The following is a 14,493-nucleotide window of genomic DNA, read 5'->3' on the forward strand; positions in this document are numbered from 1 at the left end:
AAAGAAGTTTTTTCTTGTTACATTAGTTACAGAAAAAGCCATTTGAGGTCTTGTGGAGGGAGAAACCTGCAGAGTATGCTAAATTTTAACATGTTGCTCTCCCCTGAAAAATAACTTTTTAGGAATGCATCAGCACCACTGGTAGTGTTACAAAACTCACCTGTCATGGAGTCCAGCTAAGCTGTTTGCACAGTTGCAAACCCCGGGCTGAATTTACCCAAATGGCACCTTCTGTATCCCATTGTTTTTAATGGAATTTACCAAAACAAATGAAAGAAGTAGTTTCTATGATGTTAGTGGTAGTGACAGTCATCAATATTTACTTGTAATCTGAAAGACCACTGAAACGTTAGGGCTGGAACAGATAAAACCCTTGGTTCCTTTTCCTTATATATAAAAGTGAAGCAGAAGGAGTCTGTAGCTGCTGGTGCCCAGAGAAAGATCAATGAGAGAGTTTTATGATCAAATGGCTTGTTCCTAAGTGATCCGTGCTGTAAATCTAACAGAGGGACGGTTGGCACTGTCTTTGTACTTGTGATCATTTTACTTTTTAAGATATTTATGATGCTTCCAGTATCTGAGATCACAAAATCTGGAAATTCCTGTGTCGGCTTCAATCCTAGTATAAGGATTAAAAGAAACGCTTTACTGTTTAAATATGGGACAGCCTTAACATACAACGTTAATTTTCAGTGAATACTCATTATATCTGATACATATTTAAAGAGTAGAAGAAACACTCTAAATGAGTAGTTTTTAATTTATTATTCTTGTATCCATGAACACATGAAATTAATTGTCAGTGGAATTGCCCATGCAGGAAGAGGAACAGAGGATCTCTGGTAAAGGACACTAGAGTAAACTTTAATGCAAATGAGACTCCTTAAGCTTTTTGTGTTTAAGGAAGACTGTGTAAAGCCTGGAACTCTGTGATTTTATGCCCAACGTCAGGACTTGGTTTTAAAACTTTGGTGTTCAAACTTGACAGTTTGGATTCTCATCCTGCTTTGTACCTTGCCCTAATCCTTTTGTCACCCGCATTGCATGTAGTTCGCTAGTTATTAGTTGTTTTTGTTGTTGTTATTATGAGTTTACTTCTTGCTTCTTTCTAAAGGAAGACACTGCTACATTACAAGAGGAGATTCATGTTGATAAGTAGTTTCCAGTGTCTACTGAAGCTATAGCTTGGACAAAATTCACTTAGGACTATACTATGACACTGCCCTGTACATGCCCTAATGCTGTGCCACAATATATGTGTAACATTTGTATAAAACTTTCAGCAGAAACTGAAATGTAGGAGGTTCCCTCTGAACATGAGGAAACACGTTTTTACTGTGAGGGTGACTGAGCACGACACAGGTTGTCCAGAGCAGTTGTGGAGTCTCCATCCTTGGAGATATTCAAAAGCCATCTAAACACATCCTGGGCAACTGGCTCTAGGCGGCCCTGCTTGAGCCAGGGTGGTTGGACCAGATGAGCTCCAGAGGTCCTTTCCAACCTCAACCATTCTGTAACTCTGTGAGTTTTCACTCACAGCTTCATGAAAACACAGCCCCTTGGCTGTCTGGAGCACTTTGTGTGAAAACAGCAGGGAAAAGGAAAACTTTCCTTTCTCAGGGCATGGCACTACCACTGCAGACCCACGGCAATTGCTCTACAGCCATAGCAATAACTCTCTCCAGAAGGAGCAAATCCTCTGCTGGCTGGAGGAGAGCTACTCTGTGCTACCTGGACTGAGGACATTGTCAGTATAAATTTTAACCGTTTGAGGACTTGTCTGTGAGAGATATAAATACCTGACTTAAAATACCTGTGATGGTGTCAGATTGAGCATATGTGGTGATTCAGGAAGACCACCCTTTTGAGGGGGACCAGAGCAAGAGGACAGAGTAGTTTGGTTTTTTTTTTTTTTTTCCATTGGCTCGGCAAGGTGACCAGGTTTGCTCTGCAGGTTCCCATAAGCTTGTGGTTTGTTCAAGGAAGATGGCAGAATATGGGAGATCCTGAGCCTAGGACCCTTTTGATTCTCTCTGCTGAGACTTGTTTCATTAAGCTAGTATTCTGATGTTGGAGTAAAATATTAAAGTCAGCAAATGAAGTTAGACAAAAAATAATGATCAGAAGAATGATTAAAGTAGGCATACCTGGATATCCTGTTCACACTGTTATACTTGTGTATTTGATAAGCATGATTTAAAACTCTTTCCATTGACAGCTGGAACAAACTTACAAGTATCACATAACACTGGCTGAAACAAACAGCTCTCCATTTTCTGTTGAGTTAACATTAAAAAGCAAATAGAATACCCTTTACCTATGCAGAGTGATTTTAGCCTTTTCTGTGCCTGCCGTCGTGGACTAGGAGTGAACTTTAGAGTGAAGGCATCACTCTAAATCACTTAATGGTATCGGAATTAAAAGATACAGTTGAATTTACAAGGCCAGGAATGAATCTTCTGTTAGCACTTTATGCTACATTAACTATGTAATTATTGATTCACCATGCAAAGTTTATTAGGGTCCTCCACCCCACCCCCTGCTTTCACACAGATGGTGCTGCAAATCACCTCTCAACGGTCACCTGCTTGAAAGGAGAGTTTCATATGCAAAGTGCTATTCTTTGTTTAGATACGATAGCTTGCAAGACGTAAAATGAGGCAGCTATTTAAATTTGTTGTTACAGCACTTGGGCTGGGTACACAAGATTAAATAAAAAGAAAATTAGGAAGCAGATGCTTGTGGCTTAACAGAGGAATTGTGCTAAAAGATACTCTTCATTACTGGTGGATATGAGTAATTTTACTAAGGCAGCTGTTTCCTTAATCAGGAAAAACACAAACCTCTAAGATGACATCCAGATGTTTTCTGTATCGCTTCACAAAATAATGAGTTTCCATTGTATATGCCATATTTTTAATTCCATTCGTATTTACTTATGACCAATATATTTTCAAATAAATGTATCAACCTCCTTAACTGTAGAAGACCAGAGTGCTAAATATGTGACATGCTTTGTGCTCGTGACATCCTTGCCTGGTGTTAGTCTACGAGTTGCTTTTGGGACTACAGTGTCTCTGACCAGCATCCAAGCGTTTGAATATCACACTTGTGCAGGTTTTAGGGGCATTTGGTTTGTTGGGGATGGGAGGGGTTTTCTTGGGAAGGAGTTTTTTAGTGATAGTGTCTGTTCATATTTTAGATGTGCCATTTTATGGTGCCTTTTACAGGGCTGCCTGTTGTTCAGGGCAGGACATACCATAGTGTTGATACATATATAATGGGATAACATCCTGTTCCGGTTATGTGGATATCGGGTAAAAACAGAGATTTAAAACTTCCACTTGCTCTTAGGTGTGGGCTCAATCCTCCGTCCCGGGCTGCTGACAGTTTTAATGCCTGGTAGCTTGCCATCTGCCCTTGCTAGAAACACATGCTTTATTTGACTGGAGACCTGGGATTCCAGGCTTTCTATTGCTGACAGGACGCAAGACTGGCATCTCAAATCTTTGACACCGATTTACTGACACTGAGCTGTTTCCTAATTTACTTACTTATTTATTTGGGGTGGTGTGTCATTTCACAGTCTTACAATTTGAGCGCAGCTTTTGTAGGCGCGAGCCTTGTTAGCTGTGGTTTGGGCCTCGGGAGCCAGCTGCCAGCGCACAGTCGATCTGCACCTCTGCAGCAAATCCAACCCATCACTCGCTGGGCATGCTCTGCATCACACCTCTGGAAAAATTAAGGCTGCCCTGAGTTTGGGGTGAGGAATTCTCAAAGGCTTTTATACCTAGCAAATTCCTTTTATAACAGGCAATCGCTGAAGTTTCTTTACTACATCACCACCTTTTCTTGAATTATCGCAACAGAGAGATTATTAAATGGTTGGTTCGTGAGCTTTCCGGCTACTAATGGGTTGTAGCTAAGCTTTTAATTGTGCAAGTATACATAAGCTTTAAAAAAACTAATGCTTTCTTGACACTAGTAGATAAATTAGCAGCTACTTTTTTTCTTGCAGTTTAAAAGTTCTTCCTGTTAAATAGTTCTTGTAGTTTATGTCTGTGCAAGCAGTCTTAAATACACATGAATAGGGCAAAAGGAAATAACTAAATATAACTGGAACAAAGCCTTCCTTTATGATTTTTTTAATTATGCAGTTATTCAGCAATCCCTTCCTTCATTCCAATTTTAAAGTGCAAGTCAGATGTGTATAAGTTACTGTACATTAATATTTCTTTGGTTTATGCCTCGCTTTCTTTCTGCCAGTTTGTACCATTTATTACTGACCTTCCAAAAATAAGATTTTCAAACACAATATATCAATTTAGAAATTCTTTAGTTCAAAAACAACTGAAGTAATTACATGTGTTAGCTACTGCTGATAACTTGAGGGGTTTTGTGCTTGTTGCTACGTACATTTGGATTAAATCTGGAAATCTCTCACTAATCCAGTTACTTCCATTTGATTAAGTTCCCTACAGTCTTTTCTACAGGGAGGGACTCTTCATGGTACTATGTGATTTCTTTGGTACAATAATCAGCTAGAAAATAAAATTAATTTTCTTGCCATCAGTGAAACCATAACAAAAAAGACTAATTGAATAAAAGAAAGGATTTTTTAATTTACGATTGTGTTGGTTTTGTTGTTTTTGTTTCGTTTTTTTCAAAAATGTAATCTAATTTTTGTAATAAGCATCTTTTTAAAGTGGATTTGCTTCTATGAGCTGGTGACCAGCGTACTGGATTATTCTGTAAATGGCAGTACAAATCTAAAAGCCTACCCGTGTTTGTTATTTCCTCAAGTTGTGAAAAAGACACGTACTGCTCTAGCAGTTTGCAGGTGAGATAGAGTTGTGGCACGCAGATATCAAAAGCTGCCTGAATCTCTACAGTAAGGTTATTTGTGTACTTCTACAGTCACGATTTAAAAAAAAAAAAAAAGAGGAAATTTATGTGCACCTTCCTGAATCGCCACCATCATCTTGGGTGCCAAGAGCTTTCACAAGGTCTGAGCGTGCTGGTGCGCTGCTCTCACCGATGTGTGCAATATAAGCTTTGGATGTCCGTGCTGAAGAGCTCACTATAAATGCTACCTCGTGGCTCTTTCAGCCTTAGGTTGGGAGAGAAACTCCTCTTTTTACTACAGGATCTATATTTTCCAGGCGCTCTCTCTCTTCACTGAAAACCGTTTGTCTTTTAACACATTCCAGCCCAGCGCCGGATGACGGTAGATGCTGAGCAGGATTGTGGGAATGGCTGCAGATTGTCATTATTTTTAAATTAAACGTTCCTCCGGCTTTATACAGCTGTGATATTGTTTATATGTGTGAGGGAGAGATTTCTACGAAAACTAGTGCTGCTTTGAGAATTATAATGAGAGGGGAGCATCTGCGATTATTTACCAAACTAAGTTTTGTTTAAATTTAGTCCTTTTCCTGGGATTTCTGACAACTCCTAACTCCAAGATGCCCCTGGGCTGTCCTTTGTTAACAGCTTAACTTGTGCTCCCTCTGCCGGTATCCCGATGGGATAGAAACCCGACCAGTTGCGTTTTGCTAATCTCCAGGGAGGAGGTGACTTGTTTAAATTCTCCATAAAATAAAATGCTGCTCTGTCCAGTCAATATTCTCGTGTGAAGGTGTAACAAACCATGCTTTGTAAAGGAGCTAAAGCACAGGTTTTTGCCTTCACTTTTATGTGCTTTTATGGAAACAGTGTGGATTTAAATTTCCAGCACATCATCAGCTCTTCACTGTCCAGGCTGACTATGCCTGGGATGCCCCATTGGTGGGTTTGGCTCAGGCAACGTTGGATACTTCAGGGTGTTTAGTGCAGAAGCATCCCCTTGCCTCTGTAGGGAAATTTCCCACATCCAGCCAAGCTTCTGAGCTCCAGGTTGGTGCAACCCCAGAAGAGCCAAGCCTGCTCCGCTCGGCCATCAGTGACCCTCTGGTCCTGGGGACTGGAGGGAGGCCTATTAGTTCCGAACAAAGTGATACAGATGGGCACAGGTGCTTTGGGTCCAACGCTATGCCTGCAAACCAGAAAGCCTTCCCAGAACTCACAGTGCTGAAGATCATGATGCTGACTCAGGTGTCGGCGTATGTAATCAGGCTGATTAGCTCTGGCTTGTCTTTGACCCCTGTAGGTGTAGCCTCAAGCGGAGCCGCTTGTTTTTCATGCACTGTCCTCTTCTGTATCCCAGTAGGAAGCCATGAGGTTGGGTGCAGCCCTGGGCTGGAGGTGGGTTCATGTGTTGATGTGGCATTTCACAAGTGCTCTGCTCAGGTCTAGCGGGAGCAAGGCTTGCCCAGAGCTAGCAAGTTGCCCTTGGACCCAGGCTGTTTTCTGGGAAAAATGCTCAAAACATGCTCTTGGCACTTCTGGATCTAGATGTACAATAAATACGACTAGAGCTGTGAAGATCCTAAATGAAGTCCATTGGGCTCCTTCTGTCAGGGCTGGTTACCACACTGACAAGACTCATTGCAGTGCTTGTTTCCAGAAATCTTATTAACTGTCTCCTCACCTGATAGAACAGATGATTCGTAACTGACTTATCTCAGTCAGGAGTAAGTGAGGACTAACTGAAATTAAACTCAAAACCACCTGCTAGTGTCAAGATGACAGTAACTGTGAAACCAATAATTGCTGCTAAATTAGTGCCAGCAGCTGGGTAACTTATCCAGGTGTCATGAGCGCTGAAAACATGTTATAGGAAATGGTTTCAAATAATATGATACTGAAGTGTTGTGTCATTTGGTATTGGAGATAGTAGAAGAATTCAGCTTGTGGTATTTCAAGTATTCTGGTATTTTGGATGGAACACCACAATTTTTGTAGCGTTTCTAATCTTTCATTGTAAAAATAAAACAAACGGAAGCATAGCAGAAATATTGTATTGTCTTTCAGGGAAGAAGGTATTGGAACAAGTTCTTCTAAGGAAGTTCTCTTTTGTTAGCAGATCACTTTAAACCTAAATCAACATTTGTTACACTGAAAGGATTTCTACTCCGTGTTCTGAAGAGCAGCAAAGCGGCCTGTCCCTGTTCATTTTTCTGCTCTCGTTTTCTGCTTTTGCACTGAAATATTAATTCCTTACCCTACTGGGAAAGGCAGTCAGGTACAGGAAAGCAAGCAATAAATCTTACTTAGTGGCTTGTCAGTTTCTATCTGTAAATAAAAACCAAAAATGAAAAATGCTTAATTTGACAGTATTAGAAATGTGGAGAAAATGTCTTTGTCAATTGAAAAAAAAAAAAAAAAAAGTAAAAAATAGGATTGTTTCTTCCAGTGTTAAAATTTAACTTCTGAATTCCCTCGTCTGGAGGACTTCTTAAGGCAGAATTCTGGCTGTTCTTTAATTTATTATATTGTACCACGTTATGGTCTTTTCTGATTAGACATGCGTCATACGCAATTCTAAGATATTTCTTTGTTTCCTGTGTTTTCTTTTCTTCCTGATTAGCAACAGCAATTAAATCTATTATGAGGTAGTCTAACATTTTCAAAGGGGTTTGTCATTCAAGCCAGAGGAAACATTTTTGTTTATCCAGAGGAGATAACATTCTTGCACTATAATGAAAGACAGTGCTTACCAGATGATAGCTCTGGTCTTAGCCCTGCAGTTGCTTCTTTGCAGGCAGATCCTCATTTCTCTGTGGGAACACTGTTTTCCCTAATGAGATTTGATCATGGGCACAAGAGTCTGCAAAATCTGATTGATTGTAGGACTTGGTCTTCTAACACGAGCAACACAGTTCTGGGTGTATGACCTCTTTTAACAATGTCTTTTAGAAGAAAAAGACTTCTTCTCTAAAGCCATTTAAAAAAAAATAATGATGAAACACACTTTTGATGTCTGCATGCCACAAGGTTGTGTAGAGAAATGCGAGTAGCTGCTTTAAATTAAGTGGGTATTTGGAAACTTGGTTCATTAAATTCACAACTTCTTTTTCATCCGTCTCTGTATCCTAATTCACATCCAAAACCTCTACATTTGCATCAGGGGCACAAAGTAAGCAGAACCTAAAAAAAAAGCCCATACCCAAACTGTTTTTCTAATAGTGCTTCGCTGAATTAAGGAAATTTTTATTAGAAAAAAAATTACTGTGGGAAATCTGTCAATGGAAGTACTGTATAGGTAAATGTGGTTACTTTCCTTACCCTTTTCAGTGACAGTGCTAGCAGTCCTACTGGAGTGAAAGGTACAGATTGAATGACTTTTGGTATTGGGAATCACAGTGTGCATAGGTACGGTGCTGTGCAAGAGCACGCCTCCTAGCAGCTTGTGCAGTGGTTGTGTGGTAGGGGACATTCCCTTAGTTTGTTCTCTCTTACGAAGACCACAAATACTTACACGGATTGAAAAAAAATAATTAAGAATACCGAATGGAGTGAGAAAAATAGTGTTTTGCTCCTTGGCTTGGTATGTGTGTTGCCTGTGGAATCGACAGAGTAACAGGAAAGCCGAGCGTGCGCAGCAGTGAGGTGGATTTCTTGGTTACGTATTACAGGTTACTCAAGATGTTCTTCGAAGAATTGCTGGCTTGGTGTAATGGTGGTGGTTGGAGTGACTTTTGTGTTTGTAAGGCACTTGAGACTGGTAACTCAAAGGACAGTGAAGGTGCTGCTTTACTGAGTATTGAGCTAATTTTAACTAACAATTCATAGCCTACTAATATAAACAGAGATCTCCATAGAAAATGTAGTAACTCTGTCTTCTGTATAATCTATTATACGACTATAGTAAGTGTCTAATTTGCTGTAGTGCTAATTTTAATTATCAGTAGGACTGCAGAGTGTGAAGGAGTCCGTGTACTTATTTCACAGAGGAGTCCTATTTACCTTCCAACAGTGAGAATCAGTATCATACTAGTTTGTTAGAGATCCTACCTAAGCCTTTTAAAAAACATTAATAATACTTTGAGTTTAAAAAGAAGGATTATCTCACATCCAGTATCTGTCTTCTGGTAAAAATTAGGTTTGAGAGAAATGTTTGAGAAAGCATTTAATATCTTACCTAACTTGGTAGAGTTACACACCGATCATGTATTTCTGACTGGTTTCAATTACCATTTTCTTTCCTGAATCACAGTGCTTCAATTAGATACTACACTACAACGAAGAAAATTATTCTATCTGAGTTAAATATTAGTACCATTTTTAGTGGTTTGGTTGCTTTTTAGAGGTAGCTATAGTACTTTCCTCTGAATCCTCAATTTAAAAGAAGGGATGGATGACAGTGTGGCTTAGTCATTGCATCATCTGATGAAGGGACAGGTGATATGTCAGGTAAATAACTCCACAGCCCCTCTTCCTTAAAAAGTTTGTAGTCTAGATATGATACAGCAGCGGAGCAAGTCATGGAGGTCTTGGGAGTAGTTTGTAGACTTTTAGAACTAACATGAGAACTAAGTGTGGAGTGAAGGGTGGGTGCAGGCATGGGACTGTGACAGCTTCTGCCTGGTGTGATCCAGTCGGAGTACTTCGTGCGAGTAAGGCTTCATTACTGCTGGCTGAGCATCCATAAAGAGAGGCCAGGAAAAGTCCCCGAGCCTCTCAAGATAACCACTGGGATGGGAAATTCTGCTGTGGATCTTTTCCTTTATTATATATAATGTGTCTCAGTTTTGTGCTCTGTCATTTCTGCCTTTACTCTGTGCATCTCAGTAATGGCTGTCATACTTTGTGCTTACCAAAAAATGACTTTGCTGAGTGATAGTGGGGAGAGATTAGGGCTTGGCAAAAAGTTGAAATTCATGTCAGCAATAGAGATATTAAGTAAAAGTTTCTATTGTTTCTTTGCTTCTATTATCTGAACAAATATCTTACCCTCTACAATATTTATTTCTTGTCCAACATTAGAAGTTTCTGCAAAAGAAAAATACGCTGAGCATTGCGGACAGTGTGCGCAATAATCACAACCCCTGCTTTTCCTAATGTTATTTTTTAACTGTTAAAGCTGCAAATTGAAAAATAAAGTGGTTCCTTTGTTAATCTTCACCCTTTCACCCTTGCTTTCAGAGCATAATTTTGCTGAGTGAAGTTGCTATTTATTGTGTTCAGTCATTCAGTGTTTTATTCTTGTCGTTCTTGCCGATGCTGTTCTACTTAATAGATAGTGATTTAGCAGTCAGTTGTTCAGCCATGTTAAATTAGCCCTAGAGATAAAATTGGATAATGTCCATAGTTGATTTTTTTTTTTAAAAACTTTGGAAGGGGAAGGAAAATCACTAGCATGCATTAATAATAATCTGTTGAAATTCTCTTGTAAACAAGAAGTGCATCTTCACCTCAAGACTTGTTCCAAAATTGTACGATGGTTTGAAAATATTTTTTCTTTTAAATTCTCTGTTCCTAGTTGCCTACTAGGAAAATTGTTTACTACATTGGCAGAGGTGTATTTTGGACAAGAAAGAAGTTAGAACGCCTGGCTTTGCTGTGTGTTCTGATGTTGGTGTTGAGAGCGCTATCCTTGCCAGAAGTGAATTACATTTTCCTTGCGTATCTGTATATGGAACAGTATTTCCGTACTGCTTTGTATCGGATGTGTTTGTTTTTTCATAACCATTATTTTTTACTTCATTTCCATAAAGTAGGCAATTTTATTTTGAAAGAAAGCAGGTTGTTAATTTATAAAAGAAATACAATAGAATTTAAAAAAATATGTGAGTTGGTAGAAATATTTGAAAGCAAAACATTATTGCTGTACATCAAAATCTTAATTAAGACACTAAAATGTTACTTTTTTGTCCAGAAACAAATATTGTAAAAGACCTCTTTCTGAGCTTGCACGTAATCTTTTTAATGATGAAGGATTAACACAGCCTGTAAGGTACAGCAGTTATTGAGCCTTGCTGCCACTGCTATGCTTAAATATGTATGTGCTTTTTGAAAGGGAGATGTCCTTGAGTACATATGGCACCTTTAGCCACATTTCATAACATAAAATATCTACCCCCTTTTACATGTGGCAAAAGATAGGGTTTTACACTGCACAGCAGAAGCTTCTACAGAAATTTGGGGTCCCTGTGCGCCCATTGCTTGTGAGGGTCATTGTAACCTCTCTCCTGTTTGTACGTCAGTGTTTCAGGGCAGAGGTGCTAAGGTAAGCGGGTGAGTTGATCGCAGTATATGTTGTGACAGGCTGAAAGAGCAAAGCATAGGTTTGGGTTCAGCAGACCAAAGTGGAAAAATGTGGCTGCGTAGTGTGACGAGAGCTCCTGGTGGGGTTACTGCCATTTGCTCCTCTCAAGGAAGTCTATTAAGAGATAATTATGTTCTGCACCAACTGTTTCTCAGTGTCCCTCAAGGTTTTAACCCTTGGGGAGACTGAATTATGTACTGGATGAAGACCAAAAATCCATAACCAGTTCTCAGCAATTGGTACACAAAATTGATACACAACCAGTAAACCAGAAAGTCAGAAATAACGTTGATTATGAAGGGATTTCCAAGCAAATTATTTTCCCTGTTGCCTTGCTTCAAGATTCTCCCAGCACTCACTTGCAATCCACTCAAAAACATTTTCTCACTCCAGCTATAACTTGACTTCAAATTACTTAACCTCCCTCAAAATATCTTGTACTGTAATTCTAAATCTTGGACTGTTGTCGGAGAAATCTTGAGATCTGTGTCATACAAAGAGACTGTGGGGTAATCTGGAGCTTCTTTGTGGTAACGTGATTATCCCAGAGTTTCATATTCTCTCCTGATCACATATCTTTCAATAATAAAAACCTTTCCTCAAAGTGGCTTTTAGAAAGTGGGGATTTTATAAATTGTATTTTGCTTGTGTGGGAAGAAATTTCTTCGCTACCTTGTTTTGACCAGCAAATGTCTTTATTTATGTATTCACGTAAACACATATGCATTTTTTTTCCTTCTCTGAAAATTTGCTGTACTGTACTTGGTTACACCGCAGGATGGATCAGACGTATGAGTTGATTTCTAATACATAAATAAATAAAAATTCATCATAAATATGCCTGAGGGGAAAAAAAAATGAATTGAAGGGAGCCATTATTAGAAAGAGAGAACGATGAAGGTGACTTTGCTATTTTGGCTACTACACCTGGGATAATCCCTTTCAGTGTTGTGCAGAATCCCAGTGTAATTCCAAGTAAATAGGCCTTGAACATCCACATATTGAAATCTCTAAATAGGTTTCTATATTTAAGTTGGAACAATATTGCTTCTAATTAAAAACTCTCTTATTAGAGCAGTCAGTGCTCGAAAAGTCAGGTTAATGTAACCTGGGTTGAGCTGGCACTTGAAGGACAGCAAAATCCTTCGAGCTTTGTAACTATTACTCTGCACGTAAATCTTCCTGCTGTTAAATTGTCTGTCCATTCTTGTGGACACATGTTAAGCAATTGAGGTCTTTCCCCTTCTTGTTTTTAAGATAAAATCTGAAACTCTTTAGACGCTAAAGACCATTTAAGTCTGTTATCTGTAGTTTTATATTCCAATTTTTTGATTAATCATGGCATTGATACCCATTTGGGTATAAGCCAGCTGAGTCTATAAGACTGTGGTGCTGCAAAAGTACAATTTTTCTTTTTATTTGTTGTTTTGTTTTGTTTTGGAGAAGGGGAGGGGAGGGGATTGATTTTGCCGCAGATTGTGCATATTGGCCATGCAGCACATTGGCAGAAGGGCAGGCACACGGTGATCCAGCCCGGTTTCCCAAGGCACGCTGGGCCACCAATAATAAACCTCACGCAGAGCAAAGGCGGTGTTTCTGTGGCCACATCCCCACCACTTGGGGAGGAGGTGTCCCTTGGGGCAGGGAGCTGCCTGCCAGCCAGCCTGGATCCAGCAGCACCCGGATGATGGTCTCCATCCCTGACCCCAGAGCACCTGGCAGGCACGGCGGGGAGTGCACAGGCAGCTCTGCGCACACAGGAGTGCGTCTGGCTGCGCTGATGTCTCTGGCTTGACGCCAGTCGTGCCAGATGCAGGTCATCTGGGCATCGTCATCGCATGATCCTGCTGTGTGAGTTCTCTCACGTCACTGTGGGTGATGGAAAATGGGTTGTGCTACTTCGTTCCTTCGACGTCACTCTGAAGGACACTTCATTGTGCTGAGATGACACACTATACGCACAATAACGATATTATCTAAATTAATTTAGTGGGATAACACTGCATTTTCCAACACTTTGTTTCTTCTTAACTTCCAGGTTTTCCGAAAAAAGGCAGTGGAGCTTGGAGAGAAATTACTACCTGCTTTCAACACTCCCACTGGGATACCTTGGGCATTGTTTAATATTAAGAGGTAAAAAAACTGCTTTTTGGTGACTACAGCATATAAAAAGTTATGTTGAAACCATCTTTGTCATAGGACTATTACAACTGCTGCACAATTTTTGTCTTTCCAGCTAGGTAAAAGTTGACATGAGATACTTGGTTCTGCAGTTTAAATTAGGAAATTTAAGTAGATATATGTTTTACGCACTAGAATACATATAGAAATACATTCATGCACCTCAGAACTGGCTGGTTTTTGGTCAGTTAGTATGTCGCTAATCACTTTTCCTGAAGTCCTTCATTTCTTTTAGGGCTGTCATACATAGGGTAAGGGCCAAAGGACATCTGCTACTCTGAAAGGGTAAATTTTCCTGCCGCTTTGTACTCATTCTTACCTGTTCTCAAACGTGATGTCAGCATACCGAGAAACAAGAGTAATACCTGCTACAAGTGACTCGCTGTTTTGCACCCTCTCCCGAGGAGTGGTTGTGCTTTGAAGACAGGTGCATGGTTGCTGTAGGAGATGCTCTTCTGGAGTCACTCTGGCCTCCAGTATCTGACTCCAGGCAGATCTCCGCAATTCTTTGCACTGCCTGGGGAAGAATATTGAAAGGTACACCTGGGCGGTATAGCTGTGTATTGGCAAGGACACATCAGCTTTCTTCATCCTGCGGATAAACCCCAGCACCACCTAGCACGCAAAAGGGAAACAAGGAGAATTTCACGTGTGTGTGTGTTGGTGTCGTGTTGTGGTTCTTTGCCTGATTCCCTCCTTGACAGTCAGCATCTCCCACTGTTGTCTGCTTGATCTGTATTTATGGGTACATCTTTTCCCCAGAGCGGGACGTACACAGGTAGCTTCCTTGGTTGGCTGTGTTTGCTTCAGGCTTCCCAGTAAACTGCTCAGAGCCAGACCTACAGAGCCCCCTAGTACGTCAGTTCAGACAGGTTTATCTTCTGCCTCCCTTTCAAACACAAGTGAGGTGGGAGGCAAAAAGCACCTCTGTGTGCAGGAGCGGGAGGGAATTCACGCCTCCTGAACTTTCTCGTCGTTGAAGGGCCTGATTAACTTCTGCCCGGTGATGATCCTTGGACTTTGACTGGTTGGTTACATGCACGCTAATGATCTCTTCTCAACAGACTGTAACAACTTCTGCACAAGTTCAGTAGCACAACAGCTGGAAGTTTGTTGGTTATTTGGTTTTTAAGCTGTTACAAAAATTTGTTATATGGAACCCT

General features: G+C 40.2%; 1 protein-coding gene across 1 annotated transcript in view; it reads left to right on the forward strand.

The window, feature by feature from the left end:
• Window positions 1-14,493, forward strand: part of MAN1A1 (mannosidase alpha class 1A member 1) — a 154,339-nt gene that overhangs the window by 74,908 nt on the left and 64,938 nt on the right. Inside the window, exon 5 of the mRNA XM_054194409.1 lies at window positions 13,188-13,282. Within this exon, the coding sequence (XP_054050384.1) occupies window positions 13,188-13,282 (95 nt within the window). The remainder of the gene's footprint in view (window positions 1-13,187; window positions 13,283-14,493) is intronic.

Source organism: Rissa tridactyla, chromosome 3 (genome assembly GCF_028500815.1).
Source record: "Rissa tridactyla isolate bRisTri1 chromosome 3, bRisTri1.patW.cur.20221130, whole genome shotgun sequence".
NCBI classification, from domain to species: Eukaryota; Metazoa; Chordata; class Aves; order Charadriiformes; family Laridae; genus Rissa; species Rissa tridactyla.